The 24,823-nt window shown below is 37.2% G+C and overlaps 2 protein-coding genes across 3 annotated transcripts; both read left to right on the top strand.

Annotated features, from left to right (window-relative positions):
* The first annotated feature begins 61 nt into the window (after positions 1–61).
* On the top strand, positions 62–4,036 carry LOC106177623 (Golgi apparatus membrane protein TVP23 homolog B). 2 transcript variants are annotated; one of them, XM_087004681.1, is made up of 7 exons: positions 62–186; positions 445–521; positions 993–1,147; positions 1,544–1,623; positions 2,006–2,131; positions 2,602–2,730; positions 3,229–4,036. In XM_087004681.1, exons 1-7 carry the CDS (start codon positions 79–81, stop codon positions 3,268–3,270), a joined length of 717 nt encoding a protein of 238 aa, XP_086860807.1. In that variant the 5' UTR covers positions 62–78; the 3' UTR covers positions 3,271–4,036. The 2 variants fall into 2 exon arrangements, with proteins under 2 accessions (XP_086860807.1, XP_013415914.1); XM_013560460.3 differs by lacking the exon at positions 62–186 and adding an exon at positions 308–350.
* A 2,484-nt stretch (positions 4,037–6,520) lies between these two features.
* Positions 6,521–19,005, top strand: LOC106177608 (uncharacterized). Its single transcript, XM_013560441.3, has 3 exons — positions 6,521–7,610; positions 15,740–15,862; positions 17,860–19,005. The coding sequence occupies exons 1-3, from the start codon at positions 7,301–7,303 to the stop codon at positions 17,985–17,987; spliced, it is 561 nt and encodes a 186-aa protein (XP_013415895.2). The 5' UTR covers positions 6,521–7,300; the 3' UTR covers positions 17,988–19,005.
* The last annotated feature ends 5,818 nt before the right edge of the window (positions 19,006–24,823 follow it).

Below are 24,823 nucleotides of genomic sequence, written 5' to 3'. Positions count from 1 at the left end.
TTTTATTCGCCATCTCCTCTACTGTTTGTGAGTGATTATTGACTACGTGATGCTTGTGCAGCGGAAAGATAAAATTTTATGAATTTGCCTTCCATTACAATCGCAAACAATCAAGCACACGATCGACGTTCTGACTCGGTCTTGAGTGGAACTGTTTATCTAGGATTATGGTTTTTAAAGTACTGTGTAAGTGTTTTCAATTTATATATATTAATGAAATGAATAATCAAATCTGATTATGACATTTCGACAGTGCTGCATAAACCCGTTTCTTTGAATCTCGTTACACAGTGCGCGAATTTGTGAACTCGAGGCTTCTTACTTGGTGACGTTTCAAAATGGCGGATAAGGTAAAAATTCTACGTGTGTGAGGAATCAGAAACTAAATATCTCACTCAAGTGATTGTATAACTAACATTCAAATGTATATATTTAAATTTTCAGCCGATGCTAGACGATACTGAAGACGTGGCCTTGGACTTTGGTGCCGAAGATGAACTAGACAGGCAGCGCAGATTTAGGTAAGCATACTGTCTGTCAGAAGCAGTCACAGATTTTCCACGTCGTGCATGCTAAACGAGATTCACAATATTGTGTTCCCAAACACTTGGCGGTTGTTGTGAGGAGACTGGTAACTTCAGTACAATATTTTTTATTTTTATGGTGAACGTAAATTGTAATAGAATTGTTAATGTTGCATTGGACATTACTTCAAGTGTCTGCATTTCTGGCGTTTGTTTATAAAACTGAGCTAATATGCAACAGTGACTGTTTTTCTGGCGTCTATTTATAATATACTCCATACACGATCCAATACACCCCAACACACACACACACACACACACACACATCCGTCTGGTTTATTATTATTATTATTATTATTATTATTATTATTATTATTTTGTGTGTGTGTGTTATGTTTACTTAGATTTACTTCAGTTTCCTCAACAAGTCAAATGCTATATATGTATAATTGATGATTTTGTTTCCAGGCATCCTGTAGCAGTATTTTTTCACCTTGCCTTTCGAGTTGCCTCAATATTGGTATATCTACTGTGTGGTTGGTTTGTGGATAGCTTTATCACTAGCTTTGTACTAATAGTTATCCTCTTATCTATGGACTTTTGGACAGTCAAAAATATATCTGGTATGTATACACCTGGAGCTGGCCCACTAAAGATTTATTGCTAAAAAAATAGGTCAAAACTTTAGACCAAAATTTTGGGCTGCTTGATTTCCAGTCCATGGTAAATCCATACCACTCCATTTAAATCAAGTAAATATTGACGTGAAACATTAGCCATGCCTATACTAGTACATTAAATGGTTTATAGAATACACTGTAACACTGAAATAAGTCAAGTCTTTGGCTTGTCTCCAAAATCAAACTTGTAAACAGCTTGTAAAGATAATTGTGTGATTCAATTCTTGATAATGCATTCCGTGTAGTTTATGACAGCATCCAATTTATGGAACAAATACTAATAGAATACTATTTCTACCTCAAGAGATATTAATGTAATGTAATGACTGCACATTCCAGGTAGGTTACTAGTAGGCCTGAGATGGTGGAACTATGTAGATGAGGATGGAAAAAGTAACTGGGTATATGAATCTCGAAAAGTGAGTTGTGCTATGTTATCTTTACGGTAATGCGATTCTTTTTTTCAAAAGCAAACCTTGAACATTAAATTAGCATTTTCTGTGTGTTATATTGTTCTTATTCTGTATTTGACCTTAAACACAACCTAATTTTAATATTGTTTAGTTTAATGTTACTTTAAATTGGTCTGAATAAGTTGTTTTATGGCACAAAGGAAACCTTACATGTAAAGTTATTGAGAAACTTAAACTATTTTACTATTTTACCAACAAAGAAATATATTTGGATGTTTTGATTGCTTTACTGCATATCTGTGTGCCACTGAATATACAATATACATTTATGATCTGTAATATATTATCAAGATTCAATGGAAAATACTATTTGTTTTACTTATTTTAGGGTAAATTAAAAGGTCTTACTACAGCAGCGGAGTCTCGTATCTTCTGGCTTTCATTGGTGGTGTGCCAAGTTATATGGCTGGTCTTCTTCTTCGGAACTCTCTTTACTCTGAAATTTAAGTGGTTTGTAAGTATATGAGATGTTGGTTTTTCTAACTTTTGTTTACTGTTCAGTTTAAGTTGATTGTAAATGTTTGAAACCGTATATATTTTTTCCATAGTATTGAATTTCTTAGAATGTTGCCAAACAAGGAAGTGTGCACTGTTCTTTTTTTTCCAAATGATGATCGAAAAAATTTGTTATTCCACAAGTTTGAGTTGCTTATATTTCCAATTCATTGTGCAGTATAGAGTGTATCAGTAACTTTTTCTATGCATAGTGTAGCAGAAAAAAAGAAATTTTTCAGCAATAGTCTTCTGATTTCGAACTATTTGATGAAATCTGAAGAGAATGCTGAAAAGTGCTTTTATTTTGAACTACATTATGAACTTAAGTCTAATTCAGCAAGAAGTTGCAATGGACACTGATCTAAAATTAGATTTTTGGTGCATTTAAACATGATGCCAGAAGTTGTAATAGTTTACACACAATTCCAGATGGTAGTAATAGTTGGTAGCCTTCTGAATGGTGCTAATCTCTATGGATATATCAGATGTAAAATGGGATCCAGGAAAAAAATGACGGGTGTGGCAACAAACTTCTTGGGTGCTCAAGTCTGGAGATCTGTAAGTTCCAGTTTTTTTGCACCATAACCATGTATTTCCAGATGTGTTTTTTTTTTTAATTTTTTAACTCCATGGGATCATGAGGTCTCCTAGCAGAGATGTTAACCAAGAGATTCTTAATATATCAGCTTTTATGATAAAGTATTTGGACATTGAGGAGCTGCAATGTTTATAATTTCTTTGTACTAGTCAAAAAAAAAATTTTATTACATCGAAATGGACAACTAGTTATTTTGTGTAACAAATACTCAGTCTTCATTTTTTGCTTTGATAATCTCATAGTTCTCAGTGCCACACTTGGGAGAGATATATGCATGCTAACTGTATACTTTACAATTTTCTGATATTTTTTGTTATTTCTAATTTTTTAATATAAGATTATAATTCAACATTGTAAATTTTAGTTTTTAATCAGTGTTATAATTCTCTTATTTAATGATAATAATATAGTAATTATATGGTAATATATGTTATGAAATTATAATTTACTTTTTCTAGATGTTGGCAACTGCCACTGCCTCAGCTGCAGGAAAGGAGTAAATAAAAAGGCTGATGAAAGAACTGCGCTGAGAAAAAGACTTACACATAGTCCACGTGGGAGTTTTATGGACTTGTCTCCAGGTTGCAGGGTCCTTTTTTGTTGGTGGCCAATGTTTTCTTGTCTGGACAATTTTGGTTGATGTTGTTTTAGTTTGTTAATGATAAGTGGGATCAGATATTTGATTCATTTTTTTCTATCATGTCACACTCGAAGAGAACTTGATTTTTCGCTACTACCAAGTCAGTTTTTTTACTTCTAAAGCCAAAGAGACTTAAGGTCTTTGGAACATTACTAAAATTATTTTTCAAGTTGTTGAATGTTGGTGCCACCCCTCTTTACCAATTTTACATTAAGTGAATAGATAGGCATGGATTAAACTATCCTATGCAGATTTACTTTTTCTTACTTATTGCTTAATTTTTTTCAGAGAATTTTAACACATCTTGTGTGGTTCAAACTAAACGGTGCTTTTCTTAAATAATTTCTCATCTACTTCCCCACTCTGCTGGTCAGAGGATGTAAGTAACTTATAAGTTTCACCCACTGTTGAGGTCTAATCGGTTTCAATTTAAATTCACAGTTCCAAAATATTTTGGGAATAATAATTTGCACCACAGTTCTCTATATGTGTTAAAGAATGGGGGATATATATAGGGATTTATTATTATTATTTATATGGTATTATAAGGTTAAAAAATGATCATATTATTGAATGTTATGTTGTATTCAGTTAACAAGACGTACATTAAAAGAGTATAAACCTTCGTTGATTTGTTATTGTGATTATCTTCAACAGAGAAGACCAAGTTACTGTTTGCGCGCCAGTCCTAACAGGGAATATGTCTAAAACAAAAGTGTCAGCTTTACATAACTTTTTATGGTCCTAATTTAAGTGAAAAACATGTTCTGATAGGCGTTCTTTAGTTTACTGTACAATTATCCCATGATGTCTTTTAAGAATTTATGGACTAAAACGATGCCAACCATGTTTTTCTATAAGTATATATTTGGTAAAAGAGCATTTAGAGGAATATATCTTGCAAATAAACGAAAAAAATTGTATGGACAAACCTTTTGCGTGCATGATGATAATGATGCCCTGCGTTCTTCTGAATTAGCAGCATTACGAACATCCTACAGCTGCAATTAGTCTGGTTTTGGGTTTTGTGCTGAAAATCTGATCCTAATTCTTTCATAGCTTAACATTTCGTAAATTAATTTGGAAATGTCATACCGAGTACTTCATAAATTAACAATGTTGTCATGATGATTCTTGTCAAAAGACGCGTAATGTTCTTTATCCTGTATGTGCCCAAATCCAGATACAGTCCCACAGATTATTGATATTGATTACTTAATTATTTCCTCACGACTTCCAGAACCTCATTAAATTTATCTAGGCTTAAAATATACTTGGGTTCAAATTTTGCCATGTTGATAATGCGATCTGACGATTCCAGGATTAGTCTTAACGTTATGGGAAATTCAGAAGTAAATCATTTCATTAGAAATGACACAAGACATTGAATCCAGGTACAGGGATATATCAGACAATGTGAATAGGCGAATTCTTGATTTTTAGGAAATTTGAACTGGTGGGTAAATACCGGATCGGATACCTTTCAATGTCGCTCAGAGAAAAAAACACAGAAATATCCAGTATTAAAAACATTATTGTTCTTGCTCTCCTTTCAGGCATTCTACGTACCAGCCCCTTTATATTTACACCCAAAATAATGTATACATGTACACTGTTCAAAATGATCGGTTTTCAAATACAAACTAAGATTTGTTAATTACTAATAAGAAAAATTTTAAACAAGATTACAAGTTGACTGTAAAAAATGTACTGAAGGTATTAGAGAGCAAAGTGAGAATATTACGCAGAATTTAATGCCTAAAGTCTTTGAATCACCGTTAGAAATTACGTTGAATTATTTGCAGGAGCCAGGGTTACAAGTCGTCAAGCGGATACGGCACACTGATTACAACAAACACAACGGTTATTGAAATCAATAGTGTACAATATCATGCCGACTGTGTACAATATGAAATGGGTAGCCTATAATGCTAAAAGTGAACATTTGACAAGGACTAAACTAGGGAAAAAAATGCAGCGGAAAACATATGCACTACAATATCAAATCTTTTTTACCCAATCTATTTTTTCAATCGATTGATATGTGGTGGGTTGAATGATTTATTGCTCATGCTGTGTACTTTTTCATCAGCAGTGGAATGGATAGCGTTGTATATTTATGAAGTCAGGGTCTAAGGAGAAATGTGGGCTTTCTGCAAACATGAAAGAATGGTCTCATCTGCTTGAACTTTAACTCTCATTGATTGTTATTAAGTAAATAGGTTATGCAATAGCTAATTTAAAACAGACATCAAGCCAACCCTTGTATATAAGTTAATAAACGTTGCTGAAGTTGCCTGTTAGCAGGATTTGAATGAGAGAATTCGATTACAAATCAAATAATGGGACTGTGGTGTGCAAGCCAATGTGATTTTCACATATTTGTCTCAGTTCCTCTTTTTTCTCGTTTTCTCGTAATGTCACCTCGTGCGAAGCTCATCAAAGCTGTATACGCATGTGGTTAGATATTTCTTATTAATTTTTCATTTTTTCCTCTTAAGACTGATTGTGAAAAAAACAACCGTACATATGCAGGCTCAGTTGTGTATGGTCTAATGATGTTGACAGAGAATAAATAATTAATGAAATGCAAAAGAATCTTCTGTTGTCACGATAGGATTTCGATTTACCTAGCTCCAAGATCATTAAAAGTGTATTACAAGGTTCAATGTGAGGATAAATAGCTGCGTTCCTTAGGTATACCAGTATATTACAATATCAGTCCGTGTTTTATATAACCAATACATCCTTTACCCGTCACGTCTCCGATAAGCGTCTGTTTTATACAGGCAATGTTTTTGCGTGGATTATCTCTCAATTAACACAAGTGTTGAGGGAACCGCCCAAAAGTGATTTATTAAAAATATGCAGGTGTCTGATATCTAGATGCAAAGAGAAACACCCCTTGTGGTTTAACATTAAAAAAAACCCGCGTCCCACCACGGTGTGCTGCTGTACACAATGACGCCGTTTGTTCAATGAAAATTGACGGCCGATATCGATACACAAAACTCATAAAATCCAAATTATTCCGAGAGCCACCCTCGAGAGTGTGGATATGAAACACTTACTCGGGTATAGCGCAGTTTTATTGTGGACTTCCGAGTACGCCTCTCATATATGAGCCACCAATTAATCACTTCGTCTTTATTTCATAAGTAGCAAAAGAGAAAGGGATTATGGAGTCATCTGGGGAGAAGATGCCGTGCGCGGGTGACACGCGAACCTCTCATTGACACGTTATTTTAAATTTACCAAAGCAAACCTATTTCGTATGGTTAACTTCGTATGCCTGTGAATTCACTGATCTTCCCTATGTCATTCAGGATATTTTCATTACAGGGGGCGCAACTGATGGATACATGCGTCATTTCTATCTCCCGGCGCAATGAGATAACTGTATAACTAAACGACTGACACCAGCTATGGGAAAAGGTCTTACCGTTTGGGGAATGTAACGTGTTAGCTAAACCAACACACCAGAGACCTAAATTGACAACGAGGATAATGCTTATGAGCCCAGTACAATCAATCTTCAGCCGTGTGGAATAACTCTTCGATTTTTTATTTCCTTCTGGGTTCGTGTTGCACGTATAATTGCAAACACACATATCGAAACTGACTAAAGCTGACCGGCTTGGTTTGTAATGTGTTGAGACAGTGCTGGAGGAACACACGGTGTTGTATTAAGTACCGTCCTTTATTTGAAGAAAGGACGGTCAAACCATCGACGGAAACTGTTTTTCATATTTTTTTTTCTCGAGTGGCAAGTCAACAGCGCAATTGCTTAAAGTATACCGAGACACAACCCCGAGAGACAGCGTTCCTCAGGTGAGCTGTGCGTGGTGAATACCGTCCGCTGAATACCTGGCCCAGTTGCCAGTGCCAAAATGGCGAAGTTTGCCCCTCCGTCAGCGATTCACTTCACCATAAACAACAACGAGCAGCAACCGGAGGGTAATCCACTGGAAAACAAACAGGAACAAAAACTCATAGAGTGCTACAAAAAGACACTGGCCAATGGTGATTTTTTGGTTTTACAGGTGGCAGAGAATAATGGCTTCTTATTTGCGCTTAACGACGCTCGCCTGCAGATTTTCCGCAAACTCGAGGCCGAGGGCGAGTGTTCTTTGGTGAAACTGGACATAATTCCGCTCAGTGAGATCCCCGAGGAAGTACGAAAAAACATGCTAGTCAAAGGTAAGAAAATATAGAGAATTTAGAAAGACGAGGAAACCATAGGGTGAGAATCGGAAGCAGGAGAGTGGAAGAGTTTGCTTTAGTATTTTCACTAACAGACAAGAGCCGGTATATTCAAGTTTTAGTTTTCGTGTATTTTTGTATTGGTTTTCTTGCCTCACTAGCATTGTATGTAAATCTCTCTCTCTCTCTCTCTCTCTCTGTATATAATACATATATAGGCCGCGACCAAAACGCACCAAATAGGTCTATAACCCAACCACTCGCACATTGTTACATGTATAAAGACATGCTTACACTAGTAATTATGAATTTATATGATATGAGTGTCATTATGTAGTAGTAAAAGTAGCATATGGTACGGGTCTCGCGCTTTCGAGAGCTCTTCATTAAATACTGCTAAGTCATCTTCACACACTACGGAAACCGATACATAAACGTGTGCGTATCGGATAACTACGTACGTAATAAGTATCGAAGCTAACAATAATAATAAACACAAATTAAAAATTCTTTTGAGATGTTAATAAAGCCGTTGCAATTTTGTTTTCTCAAAATGTTTTAAGGGACATGAGCTATGTTTGAGCTTTATTTATTAGTTTTGATACATTGAAACATTTCTGAGCACATATTTACACGTCTGCCAACATGCAAATCAATCCAAGAAACAAATCCTTTTCTTTTTATGCCCCCCCCTCCCCCCTCCCATTCCCAACAAAGATAGAGGGACAGCATGTTCTGTTATACTGGTACCAAAGTATTTCATGTCACACATAAAAATGACCGCCAGTTGTTATAAAGTTGTTAAATACGAGTGGGCCAACAAGTAGGTACTTAAGGGTATCAGTGTGAAGCCAGTGAGGTATGACAGCCGATATGATTCTCATGCGCAATGAAAAGCTTCTGGTGGTTTTTTGCCAAATTCAAATTGCTCGTCTCTCTCTCTCTCTCTCTCTCTCTCTCTCTCTCTCTGTGTTTGCGCGTTCTTGTGCGCGTGCGCTTGTGTTTTTGCGTGCATCTGTCAGATATGCGAGTAAGAATACCCAATATTTCACTGCCACTTATAAGTGATATTAATTTTTAAAAGTCATTCCTTGTTTTGCCAATATCATATGTTATCCCACTTTCCGTTTTTAATTACAATAAACTTCCGACGCCGACAAGAAGAGAAAATACTATAAAGACTTAAATAACAAATTAAGGATAATAAACCAATGGAAACATATTTCAGATGAAAAAAAACTTTATTTTAGGGTAGACAGGTCGTAGTTATAATATACACACGGCCCTTGATATAATTGTACACAGTCACTGCTGTAGACACAGTTGTCATGTGAACCTGTTGAAGTCTACCTCTTCATCTGAGTCTACTTTCACACCGTGCATATACATGTCAGCCTTCGAGGTGTTTTATCATTCCTATTTATGCAAACATACCTGTGCTTTATATTTTACACCAAAAACATGTATGGAATTAGGCCATAGCCTCCGAGAACTTAATAATTAATGCCAGTGTCAAATAAACGTAGTTATTATCGACAAAGACCTGTATTAAAATTTATGTGATGCATATACCTCCCTCATATTATGCAGCGTTACACTAAATATAAAATCACTGAAGCAGTTGGAACATATGGTATGTGGTAGATGCACGGTGTATGTAAAAACACCTAGCCTCTTGCATGCATGAGAAGACAAACCCTCAATGTATTGAAACGCAATAAAGGTATTGCTTGGTGTCCCATAAATGCTGATATGAATACTGAAACAGTTATAAAACCTTTGTCGTAGGCAGCATATTGCTACTCTAGTGACACATTTTAATGGATCCGTCTCTTCATCGTGATCAGAGTTCTCTTCTCTAGGAACAAAGGAGTTTCCGCAGCAATTTGTTTTCCGTCCATTGGAATATTCCAATCAAAATAATTCGAGTTCCTAGGGCTCAAATGTGTGATTTCCCAGGGTTGAATTGCTGATATATTATGTCTATTATTGTGGAGGTTGAGCATCAACGATCCGCATAACAGTAAGCGTAAGAAGTCTTATTTACTTGCTAAAATATTTAATGCAATAGGATTTCTATGGAATACTGAATCTTTCCTCTTTTTTTCCCTGTTCTGTAACATTTCTAGACTATCCATGGGTGATGTTGCCATTAATGTAACAATTTTATCATTTGGTTTCCTCATCATCTGTCTTTGAGATCGGTAAATAGATTAAATTGTGCTGGAGGTCGTCTCAGACCAGACAGTCTAGTTCGCATTTCTCTTAGATTATGACAACATACAAAAGAGCTGACTGTAAAATTCAATAACCGAGGGAAATGACACCCAACAGCCAATTTAAAAGGGGATGGAGAATACCTATATGTTTGTCTTTATTTTATTTGCTTGTTAGTTTGCATGGGATTGGGAACTGTTAGAAAAACGATCTCATTATTGAAACTGATTAACGTTAGGGTATTCTGAGTTTAAAATAACCGAAATTACATAAGCGACAGAAGACAACAGTGGCGGTTGAAGGTAAGCTGATGTCTTCTGTCAGCTTTGGCTTTTCCAAATCCGGAAGAATAAAGTCTCTATTTATCTTAATCAGTTTGCCGATTGCATTTTTTTTTTGTGTGTGTGAGACAGGATAAACCTTTAAAAAACTGCTACTAGTTTATCATTTTAGTTAAGCAAATTTATTGGGCTCTAACGCTTTGTAGCCTATATGTTGTAAATAGTATCTAGAATGAATGTCTCCAACGTGATTAATGAAAAAATTGTTTTTTTTTTTTCTGGTATAAAAGGAAGCCATGTTCAGTTCACATGTCAAGACCCACATAGGCCTAAACTACATTTGTGAACTTCATGCACACATGCACGAGAGAGAGAGAGAGAGAGAGAGAATGGGGGAGGGATACCAAGGTGCTCTCTGTTATATCAGAACTTATGGTCAATGTTTATGCGATAATTGGAAACATTGGTCGTAAATTATACATACATCGACTGTCTGAATGTGAAATGAAATTCTTTGCTTAAAAAAAAAGCTGCCATGGTCTCATCGGACACATATACGCAACGTGTTGATATACGGTTTGGTTGTGCTGCGAGTGTGTGCTTATGTGAGCTTGCTTGAGCATACGCGTGGTTGCATTCATGTTTTTTAATAATAATAATAATAATAATAATAATAATAATAATAATAATAATAATAATAATAAACAAATGTTCAGATACATTTACAGATTCTATTCTTCATAGGATTATAAATAGATCAATACGTATTCCCAGATTTTTTCAGTGGTTGATACTGGAAACTAAGTACGGCCAGCCTCTAGATTACATATCAAGCAAATGACAACTAAATTAGACAAGCAGAGAGTTTTAATTACTCTCTTTCCCCTAGAATCCTCCCAGGAAGAGATACCGCGAAACATCAATTATCTCACTAATCTGATTTGCGAGTGGTTGCTATTCTAGTTCTCGCTGCAGAGTGAGTTCCTATGAAATAACACCCACAGCACGACTTCAGATCAAATGCATTGGAAAAAAATCAAGTATCACGATTCAAACAAGGGAAAATATGGTCGAGGGAAATCATAAGGAATTGGTGAATCCAGGATTTTGCTTGGGGGGGGGGGGACGAATTACAAGAATAAAATAAATTGCTTGCCCCTCTTTACGAATATAAAATAGTAAAGAGGGACAGTTTCACTTTCATATTTGGAGGATACAGATGGACTTTTCTTGTCTCGTTCTCGTTTTGCTCATTCTACTGTTTATTTATATTTTTATGAGGGGGGTGACGAATCTAAGGGAGGGGTAGATCCACCATTTTTAAGGAATTGTATGCTCAAAGCTGTGTTCTATGTATAAATGTGGTTGGGCTAGTCTCTATTTTTTTAATTAAATTTCAGACACAGGGGCTTTCATAGGGATTTTTTTCACGCTGATTCCCACAAACGTGAATATTGCAAGTAGTTTTGTCTTCAGAGTGAAATATCCCACACCCCTTCCTTTAAAGATGTTTGAGTGCGTGCCTGTTATATTTTAAAATGTCAATTAGGGTCATTATGTGTTTATTTTGGACCATTATATAGAAACAGTTACGTGGAATTATTTTCAGAAAAGGTTCCATCTGTTATATGCGCACAACTACGTAAAGATTCGGTTAAGCAGTCTAGTCCAAATTTTGCTACGCGAATGGGGTTTCCAATTAATACAATAATACCCATGGCACTTGTACCTTGATGTTTGTTTTACCATGATCCCAAGCACGTGCGCGTCAGTTTTTGCTTGTAAAGTTCACCAATCAATATTAGGAGCAAGTAGAGTCACCGAGTTTCAACAGCAAACACTGCAAATGTTCATCTGCTGATGAAGAAAAGGTAATTATTCTACCGTGTCTTACAGAGACCTCTGTGATATGTACAGCCTTAATGTGTTGTCTCCGTTGTTATTAAAAATATACAGGGCATCGGCTTGTGCATCACAGACACTGAGTTGTGTGACCTTTGAAAAACGACCTCATATGGTTGATAATTTTCCTTTTTAGCCCCCAGCAAAGCAGTTATTACCTCCATAACTCATCAAGTTTTTTTTACGACACATAAAATGCTTTTGTGATACATAAGTGACATATATATTGTGTGGTGAAACAGGTCCAATGATTTTAAAGATTTTTTCTCTCTTTCTCTCTTCTTTTTCATCCCCTTCTCTTCTTCTTCTTCTTTTTCCTTTTCTTTTTCAGTATCAGACATTTCATAATCCTTATTTCATTGAAGGCACAACATTGAAATATGGAGAGGATTTTTTTCACTTATTGAATCAACCGTTCTTGTAAGACCCAACGGGAAATTGATTACAATAGAAGCCAAGTTACATGCAGCTATTATTTTTGTACGTATGCTTTTCCAAACTATAATTGATTTGTATTTTTTTCATCAAATCGCATATCGGCCATGAATGGTGCGTATACTAATAGAAGGTCTGTTTGCATTGCGAAAAACACCGGAGAAACAACAAACACCATAAACTAATACGGTTGAAGTATACTTCAGAACGTAGATTTTGAGTCTGAAAAAGAGTGCGACAGGAATTCATCAGCTCGAAAATTAATAAAATGGCCCCGAAGTTTTTAACGTTAAGATTGCATATCTAGGGGTTTTGATTTGCATACGCACCTGTGGCCTTCCATGACTCAGTAATCTGTCACGCAAGCCGGTGCAGAGACACCGATGCAGAATGAGGCTTATCTCATGTACTCCGTATACCGGCGCAGGAAATCTGAAGTATATGAGACTAGACTTAAGAAATAATAAAATTTGCATTATGCTGTCGATCTGTCTTCCTTGCACCAAGGATATTGAGGTGTCAACTTACTACTGCACTCATGACACTCCTGTATTGCGGGTAATTTTAGGTGGCTGAATAAAGGTGCTGGAAAGGCGATATGGTTTTACATGTTTACCTAAATACTAGTATCAATGTGAAAATGTAGACAGAAGGAGACAGCAAAAAGCAAAATTGGCAACTTTAATACACACTATTCAACTAAAACACATCCTGTTTATTTTGTTCGTTTTGCCATGTTCCACAAGGTCCTTCGACCGTTCTTCGATTTTCCGTCTTTTTTATCCTCATTTCGCCAAGTTTCAATCAAAAATCACACGAAGCGCTCGGCAGGCGTCCGAATCAATCTGCACTTAGTGTCTCAATTCACGCGAGGCTCGCTGCCTAGCTTGCTTGAAGGAATCATATTCACGGTATACGTAATTTTACACTGCTTTTTGTATGTATTCTCTTTTACTATGTGTGTTAAATTGCTAACGGTTTCTATTCTACTTCTCAAGAGACGACAGCGTGCCACATAGCACATACGCACACGCGCGAGCGGACACACACACACACACACACACACACACACACACACACACACACACCAGTGGAAAGGGAGTCTTGCTAACAATAGTTTGTGGGGACGATATTTTTGTCCAACATGTAGTTGAATGGCAGTCCACATATGAACTGCCCCGACTACAAAGGGTATGAAAATTGATTTTCTGCTTTGTGCAGTTCAAATTAAAGAGATCACAAGCAGTATATAGATACATGTACTTGTAACCTGAGAGTCTCCATCGGACAATTGCCAGAATTATTACGAGAAAGACCAAATTCAGGACGGTTAAAAACGTCCACTTTCAAGTTTTAAAAACCTTTACGGGGTAGCCGCTTAACTGCAACTCCTCTCCTTACAAACCCTTTGTAACTTCTGAGTAAAGCATTCAGCTCGAGGAGCGATGGATGGAGTAAAGTAGAATAACGGTAATTGCAATCAAGCGATCAGTACGATTTACTTTAGGTGGAGCACAGGGGCTTACAGTCAACAACCAGAACAGTAAAACACAAAAATAGTGAGGGTACAATCAAAAGAATAGTCCTCTCTTTGAAGGAAATTGTAAAGCTTTTTTGTCAAAGCTATTTCGAACACAGCCCAGCCACAACTAGATTGTATTTTTGAAGAGGAGATTGTAGTTTCACTTGCAAAAACCAGAGAAACAACAAATACTAGGGCATGTAGACGATCCAACTGGCATAAGATCGCCCTACAGTAGACTGCAGCCTTAAAAGTTATTCCTAGAACACGACTGTCTGGTTTTTTCCATTGACTATAGATAAAACAAAAACCAATTCATTAAAACGGGTGCATACAGCAAACAGGGCCAATTCACCTCGAATGTATGACTCCGACCCGACGCTTTTTGTACAATAAAAACAAATACGAGTATGAGCATAAGGAGAAATTCCATTGCCGTTTGGGTGTCGTTATTGCTTTCACTGACTGGGCGTTTACAATAAGATCCTAGCTAATAGCAGTACAATCATTCTCTCTGTCTGGCCAATAAAGATTGATGACGGGTCTGACATGTTATACCAAATGAATTATATTTTATGAAGAAAGTGAATATAGATACACGCCCACGTTTCAAGATACACTGTTCGATATGGGAATTATTCAGTATTGCTCGTGTGTGTGTGTGTGTGTGTGTGTGTGTGTGTGTGTCTGTGTGTGTTAGAGAGAGAAGGGGGAAGAAGGTTGTAAAAGGAGCGGGACGTAGAGGGTCGTCCAGGGAAACGTGAAATAAGGAAAGGAGAGTTGCTTGATACAGGCGTGAAACCAAAACATTCTGCTAATGATGATGACACCAACTAATTCGTCGGCGTACTGCAACAAATTTCTTCATTTATGCACTGTAATTAATTTTGAAAAGTGGTCTATACAAACAAATCGATCCCCGGGGCTAGCAAATGGATTCCTGATCGATTCATAAAGTCCCACGACACACAGAAACTGCGTACAATGTCGTCATCAAACAGAAAGGCGCTAAAATGATTGTTTTTCCGGACCTCGTGGCCTCTGCCTCGGGGACGCGTGGTAGAGATGCGACCGATGATGATTTGTACTGAGTAGTTAATCCACAGCGCATTGTGCACTACATTATATCGACACATTTCTCTGGAATCATAATATAAACTTATCAAGACATCAATCATTTTAGGTCACAATTTGGTCGATGAAAAGTAGTGTTCCATTATACATGTGGCAAAAGTATGTAACTCTTGCACGATATAGTCTGTCGACTATTTTTTATGCAGTGTGTGGGTGATGCGAGTTCTAACTATAAACAGTAGTAAAAAGGAAAAGTTCGCGGAGTAAACTTTTTTCTGCGAATGTGTGCGTATGAGTGCTCATGTTCTTTTCAAGCAGGATAGGCACAAATGTATTAATTGTCCTGGTATGATAAATAATTCTATCAACGGCTTCATGGCAGGTTGTATATTCATCTTTTTTTTCTCACACGACTTCACTAAAAGAAAATAATTCCACGGGGAAATTCTTATATCATTCTTATCAACTGTATTAAGGCAATGCTCCCGGATAGAAAAGAAATCTTCCCAGGTGACGCTTATTACTTTCGATCACAATTAAATTACCAATCAACAAATCCGAGGAACTAGAAGGACCACCCCGTGGATTTATTTAATATCACGTTTTTTATTCAATCAAGTATCTTGAGATTATGCATCAAGTGTTTGTCACTAAGCAAAAATGATTGTTTTAATAATGAATTTGTTTTTCTTCAGATCATCTGGCTAATGGATACAGACGGTTGTCTCCCCCTGCCGAGGAGCATCATGGGATAGACTCAGACGACGATGTGGACAACGTGGATGTTTCTGACCATTCAACAGACACAAGCGACTCTGGTAAAGGATAAATGCTGATGATTATATTTTCACGGGTGTATGCGATTTAAACATCTTTGCGAAGTTTCATGTTTCAAAAAAAAAAAAAAGAAAAAGTAAACCTCATAAAGACATTTTTGGGTGGGGTGGGGTGGGGGGAGTTGTAAATAATGTGAAAACCAGGCGCCATCTTTAATCGGCACCCAAATTGCCTTATGCTGTCATTTACGTTTCTGCATTTTAAACAGCCTGAACAAGTAAAGATGCCAGGACCAATCTTGCAAAATCTGTGCCTCTGTCACTGACTAACAACGTATTTTTCAAGAATATTTTAAAAACTTTGTCAAAAGTAACCCCCTTCTAAACACTTATACATATTGATCAATTATTGTTATCGGTTTGATCTGGCGGTAAAATGCCCTACTGTTCAAAAGAATTTTGGGAACGCCTAGAAAAGCAGATACTAAAAAGAAAGTTCATTGTTTTATAAATAATTTAAAAAAACATACTCCCCAACCATCGCTGTATTGAATCGTGCATTGATTTCCATATGATGATAAATTATCATAATATAAACGAGAATAGGAAGGAACCGAGGTTGAAAATTAAATCCACAGCTCCAAGAGGCTTTTCAGTATCGCGTGTGTCCGCCTCTAGAAACCGCAAATGCTTCACAACGCCTCCTCATTGAGATTATTAATGTCTGGAGCGACTGGGGTAGAATGGGTTTCCAATCTTGGATGAGCCATTGAGCGAGCTGAATGAGATCTACTGGTGTGGATTTTGCTTAACTCGTAGCTTCAACTGGTCCCATAGATTTTGTGTCGGGGCCTATCAGGCGAAAAGGCAGGCCTGTCCATGCTGTGGACGTTCCTTTGCTCTAAGAAATCCGTGGCACCGGTAACTCATGCACGGCTAGGACGTGCGTTGCCATGCGTTGCCTTGTACATGTAGCATGGTTGCTTCACCTATACTATGGATGGCATGAACAGAAGTATCAGAATTTCATCCCTGTTATGCAATCCGTTGCTAATGTAAAGGAGTGTATGGTGGTGAAATGAAAACACCCCCCAAACCTTCACTTAACCTTTAATACGCTGCCTCCACAGAACTGGAGCTGATGAAACTCTCTCCTGAACCTCTGCACACGCGAGTTCTGCCATCGCTGTTCAGTATTGTAAATTTGGACTTTTCAGTAAGAGAAGAGAACAAGTGACCACTCTTGACGTGTTGCCCGCACCAAACAAGCTGTTCTATGTCTTGCTAAATGGACTGGCACTGCCTGCCGCCTTGAACGGACGTTTCTCTTCCTGAACGATTTTCCATTTTTTTCACGTATTTCATCCCCCCAAAATAGTCATAATTATTAATTTTAACGAGTGCAAAATTTATTTTCATTGCACAAAAATTAAAGTAGAAATGTCATCCAACACCGACTAATGACTGTTTTAGAAGTGCTGATATTTAATAATAGTAGACATGGACATGGACATGGATCAAACTATTACATCTTAAATGGCGTGTGTTCCTTAACTTCTTTTGAGTAGTACATGTATACACGTTACAAAAGCTTACAATTTCCTGTTCTTGACGGTTATCAGAAGTTGATAGCCTTGACTGACGTGCCTTCAAATTTGGTAAATTGCTGATTTTTTAAATCTAGTTCCTCTTTTGTCAGCTGAATCATTTTTTAAAATGATTAAAATTTAAAATCATTAAAATGATACAGGTTGCACGACATATACATATGATTTGCCATTTATGTTGCAACAACATTTAATTTTTTCAGATTTACAAGTTACATTTGTGAGGATTTATTCGCCGCTTCCAAGCCCTGCGTTAAATTCCTTTAAAATGACAACTGAATACTAGTTTTTAGAAAAATTATGCCAAATCTTAGATTTTTCAGCTATGTACTTTAATATGACCTAAACATGTCCTTTTTAGTTTATGCTGACCAGTTTGTGCTTAAATGTTTATTTAATCAATCGACTGATTAATCAAACTTGATTTCCCAGATTGGAGTGATGACTACGTGGCCAGCAGCGACAGTGACTACGGCACACACAGACACAGACAGCGGGACTTCAAAGACGAACGTGACGACGGAGGATCATCGGGCGACGAAAGAGAGGCTCTTTTATAAAGTGGCATTAAATGACAACAAAGAAATAAGAGTACTTTGTTTCCTAGACCTCATTCCAATCTTACTAAAAAAAAAAAAAAAAAAAAAAAACAATTAAAGAGATCAAATGCACTGGAGTGTTTTTATAGAATGAGGATTTGGGATTGTAGTACCTCAGCAGGACTTTGGCGTTTGAGAGATGTCTCGCTGGAAGAGGAGATAAAAAAAGGATTGGCAATCGTACTGTACACTGCCATCGCTGCAAATACTCTACGCACAACGGGTTTTTGCTATTTACATTATTTCATAAAGTCAAAAGCAGGTTCACATTAGACAATTAAGCACCATGACAGCCAGCAGACGACTGTTCTATCCTTTGCTATTTTCAACGTTAAGATAAGAAGTAAGATGACTAACTTCAGGAAACTGTCCACCAGAGATAAAGAGCTGCGGTTACAGAGGTGCCTAGAAGGCTTGGCGCAGAGGGACATGGGTTTTCATTTTTCTAATGTGAAGCCTGATTGTGCTTTGCATATATAAACGTTACAGATGTTCCTTTAATCGGATTCTTAATGTCTCTCGTAGGAAGGACTTACTACAACCTATGGGTTAATGAGTTTGCTGGACGCCAAAGTTGCTTATGATAAGTAACAAATGTCGGTAGATCGTTAGGTTAAACAAAAATCATGCTGGCGAAAAATTAAATTGTATTAAAGAGACTTAACCTTCTTTTATTTATGACGTTTCTCCCCTTCATCAAGCTTTCAAAATCTTAAAAAATACTATTTAAAACGACGGAAAAACCATTTCCATCTAAGGATTTTGTTGCGATTCTGATCCCAATAACTCCGTAAAGCTCATGACAATCCATATGGGATATTCAAAAATAAATCAGATAGTCTACATGGATTACATACATGGACTAACTTAGAAAGACCGTACACGGATATTTGGCACGTGTGAATACAATTTACTTGTTCTTATCGATCGTTGCAACATCGATTTCCAAATTCAAAAATAAATAAATGAATGTTTTTAAGACTGCTTTTCTTTTCTTCGCTTAGCTGAACGAGCGATTATATGGCATTAAGTGCATTTTTCTTCGCGTGAAGCCGCAATCTGGGCAGGAGTAGTCCATTGTATTACTGAAGGTTTATAGCGATTATTGTGTAGTCGCATTGGGCACTGTGTTTATGTTTTATTATTTAACTGAGAAAATTGCTTTGTGCCGAGAATGATTATTTCGTATAACACAAGCATTGATGAAATGAGACAAACAGCCACATAAGACTACCAAATCCTCATTTTCTGCAAAGTACCTTGGCTAAATACATCCGCTGCTTATTATCATCCTTTCTCTCAATGAAATCTTCAAGCGTAGCTCGTGGCGCAGACTTGTACCAGAAAATTTTGAGGCAGCTTAACTATAGGTAGAACTACGTGGTTACAATTCACGTCCGAAGACGCCTATTTTTTAACTTCCAAGTCCATCCATCTATAGTTAATAGGATGGTTTATGGGAGAATTGTCGTGGCTTACCTTGAGTTTCAGATATTAGAACTCACTCCGCTGTTCCCAGTAACTTCGGATATATGCTGCTAATTGGGGTGAGTTTACAGGATTCTATGAAACTCACTGTGCCGTGGCTGAGTTTTTTACAATTATCATATGAATAATTCGATTCCAACACTCCTAATTCATCTATGGGCTTGCACGGGGAAAATCGTAACTGATAACACTTCTGGTTCTTGTTTCAAAGGGAGGCACCCGATTATATAATACCCCTTTTTTATGTAAACGACCAGTTTCACATGTAACACGTATGAATACTTCAAAGTTACTGGCAGGCACATAAGAGGGGCGCAAGGCTGGCATGTGCTTTTGGCATTGTTTCCTTCGGTATCTTTGCATAAAAAAGAAAAGAATCAACGCGTTCTGAGTAGCTAAAAGTGGGTAAGCCCCCCCCCCCTTCCCGCCCTCATGGTTCTCTTAAATTTGAGTATTGTGTAGGTTGTCCTTTTAACTATGTCCCGGTGCCTGATACCATTTCGAAGGTTCATTACAGCGGAGGTTTATAAGGAGGTTTAAATACTGCTTCGGTTCAGTGTTTCGAAGATTCATTGGAACGAGAGCTGCTTTAAGAAACATTTTGTTTTACACAAGATCACCAGGTCAAACTGTATCTGATCTACAATATCAATTGCTTTTGAGTTTAAGAACAATGAGCCTACGGAAAATTACGTTTCAAACCATCCTAATAACCATCCTGAACCATCCTAATAATTAACATTTGAACAAAACTTTCCCACCAGTGAACCTTCGGACTTTCGAGACGCATTACACGTACGCACAGCCAGATAGGCATGTAGCTTTCTCATTGTTATTCCGATCAGTTGTGGTAATTGGTCACTTATTTAAGAGAAGATTTCGCAGAGTGCGAGCAAAACTCATCTCACAAGAGATACTGATAAAATGAAATGAGAGCGATGGGAATAAATCCAAGAAATTGATCATGTTTTATTGGAGTAATTGTCCCCAACCCTTACCACTGTGAGAATTTGCCCGACTTCCTGTCTACAGTTTGAGTACAACAAGAAGACGAACACCGGGAAAACGACGCTCTCCCATGGCGCCACCATATACTCAGTAAGTCATCTTCGAGTGGTATTGGTAATAATCGTTTTCCTAGTATGCCTGGCATGAAAAAACCCAATACTATGGAGCCTAATATAAACATAGAAACCAAAGTTTGACATAATTTTGAATATATTTGTATTACGTACAAAAAGAAACAGCCTAAGTGCTCAATGCTCGGTACATTAATTGACGCTTCCGTGACTGGACTATATTTACATGTCACGCTTATGATTTCAAGTAGTCCTACGCTAGTTCAATCTTTGTCAAGGTGCTGTCGGCTTGTGACAACCGACCTAGGCTTGAGTATTCCTTACAAACAGTTAAAATGACTGATGGTCGTTTAAGACATGCAAAATGCGTGGGAGATATCATTTGTTTCGGTGATCGGATAAACTTCACGCTAGTTATTTTGATGGCATTCGAACTTTTTAACGTCCAAATTGATGCATAAAGTTCACTCTTTACACCGGTACTGTTTTTTCATTTTAATGAACAGCTAATGTAAATTTTAATATTTTTTACGTGATACCGCTAAAACGAGCTTACGCCTGGTAGTTTTGAAATACAAAAAACTAACACATACGTGGGAGTAAAAATGTGGACATCCTCAACTCTTGTTTCAACGTTTAGTTATTATGTTTGTCTTTGCGGTACGCCCGTCGTCCGATTTTAAGCGTATTCGTTAAAGGGCCACACGCTGTCGATGTTCGTCTAATTAAGGCTCGACGCGCAGCGTCTTGGGAATACTCTGCTGATTAACAGGCGGTAAAAAAATTAAGATAATAGAAAAGTTATCCGAAGCACGGTTCCACGGCAGCCAGCGCTATTGATCGGTCATTAAAAAAGAATCAGGATATCTTGAGCTGGATATGTGAGCAGATTTAGTATGAGAGGATGGCGCTGGGAGCAGGTGGCTTCGTGCGTATAATCCTTTTTAAGCTGCTTCTTATTATTTTCATTATTGTCATTGCTATTATTATTATTATTATCATTATTATTTGTGACGTATCGATACCACTGCTGTTTCCACACTTTCAAAACGTTTTATTTTTTCGCCACTCTAATTCAAATGACCATTAATTTCAATACACTGTTCATCATACTATATATATTAAAATGTGCTAAATCCGTTATTTTCCGTAGCCGTCAACGACATCCCTTTCACTTTAGACACTCATCTCATCCAAGGCACATAATAAGCAGCGCATATCCTATTAAATATTAAAGCTAAAAGAATATTTTCCTATATATGCAGTTTCAGTGTTGTTTTATCCTCGCAATAATTCATGCGTTGTATGTGTAAGTCATTTGAGCAAGCTTTAAGAGAAAAAAAGGCTTAATTATAGGTGGTTTGTGTAGTAGAATGTTTGCCGTGGTTATTTGTGTTTGCCGATGACTGAAAACAGAGAGTCAGAAAGGAAAGTTTGACATTTGCCTAAAGGCATCTAGAACAAATATCCTTGTATGATAAAGTAAACATTACACAGTAGGGCATTAGAGGCAGAAGGAAAATTTCCTCCTGTTTTTGGTTCTCTCCGACCCGTTAATTTAAAAAGCAAAGTAACAAAGGATAATAATTTTGTGTTGGGCAACGCTTGTGAAAATCTAATTGCAACAATTAAAAGTTTCTAGATTACTCCTATCAAATGTTTAACGTGAAAGTTTAAAGGTTAAATGTCATTGGATGAATTTGGGGTTATTCTGTGATTTTTGTCATTTAAGGTGTCATATAATGATCTAATACGATCGACGGAAACCGCATAAGAATTATTTAAGTTTGATTTAAATTCGGTTATTTACCAAGAACCGTGCCATATGAACTGAAATAAGTTTAGTTTCCACCGGTCACACTCATAAGGATTCACGGCGTTTGATAAGACAGAAGTCGTACATGAGGAAAGGTGACATACTGGTTAACTTCAGTCGATTGAAGCAAGGAGTTATATTCAGTTACAGCAACTGTGTCTTCGTTTGAAGCACTATTGCAATGATTTGGGACGCCCTTCAGAGTTCTGTAATGTTCCACGTCAAATGCAAATCAATGCAATTTGGTACATCGTTCGAAATAAATAGAATTCTTTGCACATTTATTCACATTTTCACTATTACATGTAGGTTGTGATGCGTTATTACCCCGTCTTTGTAAGCAACTCTGCGACTAACAGCCGCCAGAGATCCTGGTAATGTTAAAATTTGTGATCAGCCTGAACATGACGATCTTATCTTTGACACCGCAGAATCAGATATGCCGACTGTACAACAAGAGAATAATGTAACATTTCAGGGGTGATTTCACAAAAAACTAGGGACCGAGAGTTGGTCTTTGCTTTAACTTTAGTGTACTTTGACCCTAGAAAAACAGTCAGTTTATGCATTAAAAGAAAGAAATTGGCTGGTATTTATTATTTATTATTTATTATAAGTAGTTACTTGATTTTTATAGATTATCACAAATTCACTCTGAATTCAAGTAGACCAATCATTTCAGCCTAAAAGTTAAGACCAGCTTTCCGTTTTAAGTTTATTTATTGAAATCGGTTCCAGCTTATACGCTGATCCTGTCTGGCAGATAACGGTATCAGACATGCTGTTTATACCACTGGAGAATAATATTACATTTCGAAACGTGCAGCAATCAGGAGGAATCTGGTAGCCTACCACATTAAAGATACAGCACCGACTGATCCTTTTTACTTTATTTATCTCGTGACGCAGTTTACGGGGGGGGGGGGGGGGGGGGGGGGATGGGGGGGGGGGTCAGAGGGGATATAGATTGAGACTTCAAACTGAATATGGGTAAATTTTTCAAACGAAATCAGCAGTGGTGTCTGGTCCCTAATTTTGCATCATATGAAAGAATTTATTGTATATGCCCTACACATTACGTTTATTTTTCGGTAATTGTACGAGATTATAAAATGACATTTGAAGAAACTTCAATGAACTGAATTATATTGAGAAGACGAATGTTTGCAAAATGAGATGATATCCTAAATGTCAGTGTATTTTCTCTCTCGCTGATTTTTTAGACCCCATTCCCATACCTACATGTAGATCGCTCTAGCAGGATCGACCCATCTCCGAGGGGATTCTCACTAAACTGCATTCAGGCTAAGCGGCTCAGCTGTCTAGCACGCCTACTGAAGCTGCTAAAGGATAGTTAATTACCCCCTAGCAGTTTCAGTTGGCGTGCCATACATCAGAGCCGCTTAAGCTGAATGTAATTTAGCGCGAAAGCCCTCGGAGATGGGTCGATCCTGCTAGATCGATCTAGGTATGGGAATGGGGTCTTACTGTATCTTAATTATTCGGGGGTAAGTGACCTCCCTTCCTGTGACATTATGTAGTATATTATACTGTGCACGATACAGCAAAGACAGATAAGAAACGACAGGTACCCCTGATTCTGTTTTCTCTTGGTCGTCAGCAATGAATTAGCTCCACCAAACGAAAAAATGAGGATCCAGAGATATTTTTTGACAGTCTTCCAAATTATCTTTGTTGATCTATCCTCCATTTTTAACCGTCTTCCGACAGAAAAAATTAAATGCCCATCAATGTTAACTTGAAAAAACCCTGACCATCTCGGGAAGACTCAAAAAACGGCTTCCGTCTGCCCCTGTGTTATGGCTATGTATAATTACCATCCAATTAGATGCAGACTGTGCAGAAACAGCGATTTCAAGCTGAGGACCAGACAGCATATACTGCCTGCTGCTGTCTTAAAAATTGTTTTGTCTGAAAGTGAGTCAAAACAAGACTCCCTGGGGACCGACCTACGCTGAGAAAATCTCGAACTTCCAATAGAAAGAAAGATAAATAAGATGGGATTGAATGAATGAGATGGAATAAATCCAACGAATAGAATGTAAAAATGTAAAAATACAGATGTAAAAATGATTAGATGAGTAAATCAATGAATACACGAATGAATAGATATGTTAATACAAAAGGACGTTTGTAAACGATACTACAGGACATCATATCCAAGTATATCAAAATCGTACTTGAAAAGATACGAATTAAATCAGACGTGTGATACATTTAATACAACAAGAGTTTATATTCGCTCCAAATTTCCTACTGCTTGATAAAATACCGTTGTAAATGTCACTTTGGAGGAGTTATTTCCCTTGACAGAGTCGCCATTTGAATTCTGCGACCTTTGAAATAATTGGACTGGTCCACAAGATCAAAGGGTTCGTCTCCATGGCACACTG

Source organism: Lingula anatina, chromosome 2, assembly GCF_051362555.1.
Source record: "Lingula anatina isolate TDL-2025a chromosome 2, LinAna3.0, whole genome shotgun sequence".
Taxonomy (NCBI): Eukaryota; Metazoa; Brachiopoda; class Lingulata; order Lingulida; family Lingulidae; genus Lingula; species Lingula anatina.
Note: the sequence above shows the minus strand (reverse complement) of the source record. Positions and strands in the feature narration are given on the sequence as shown.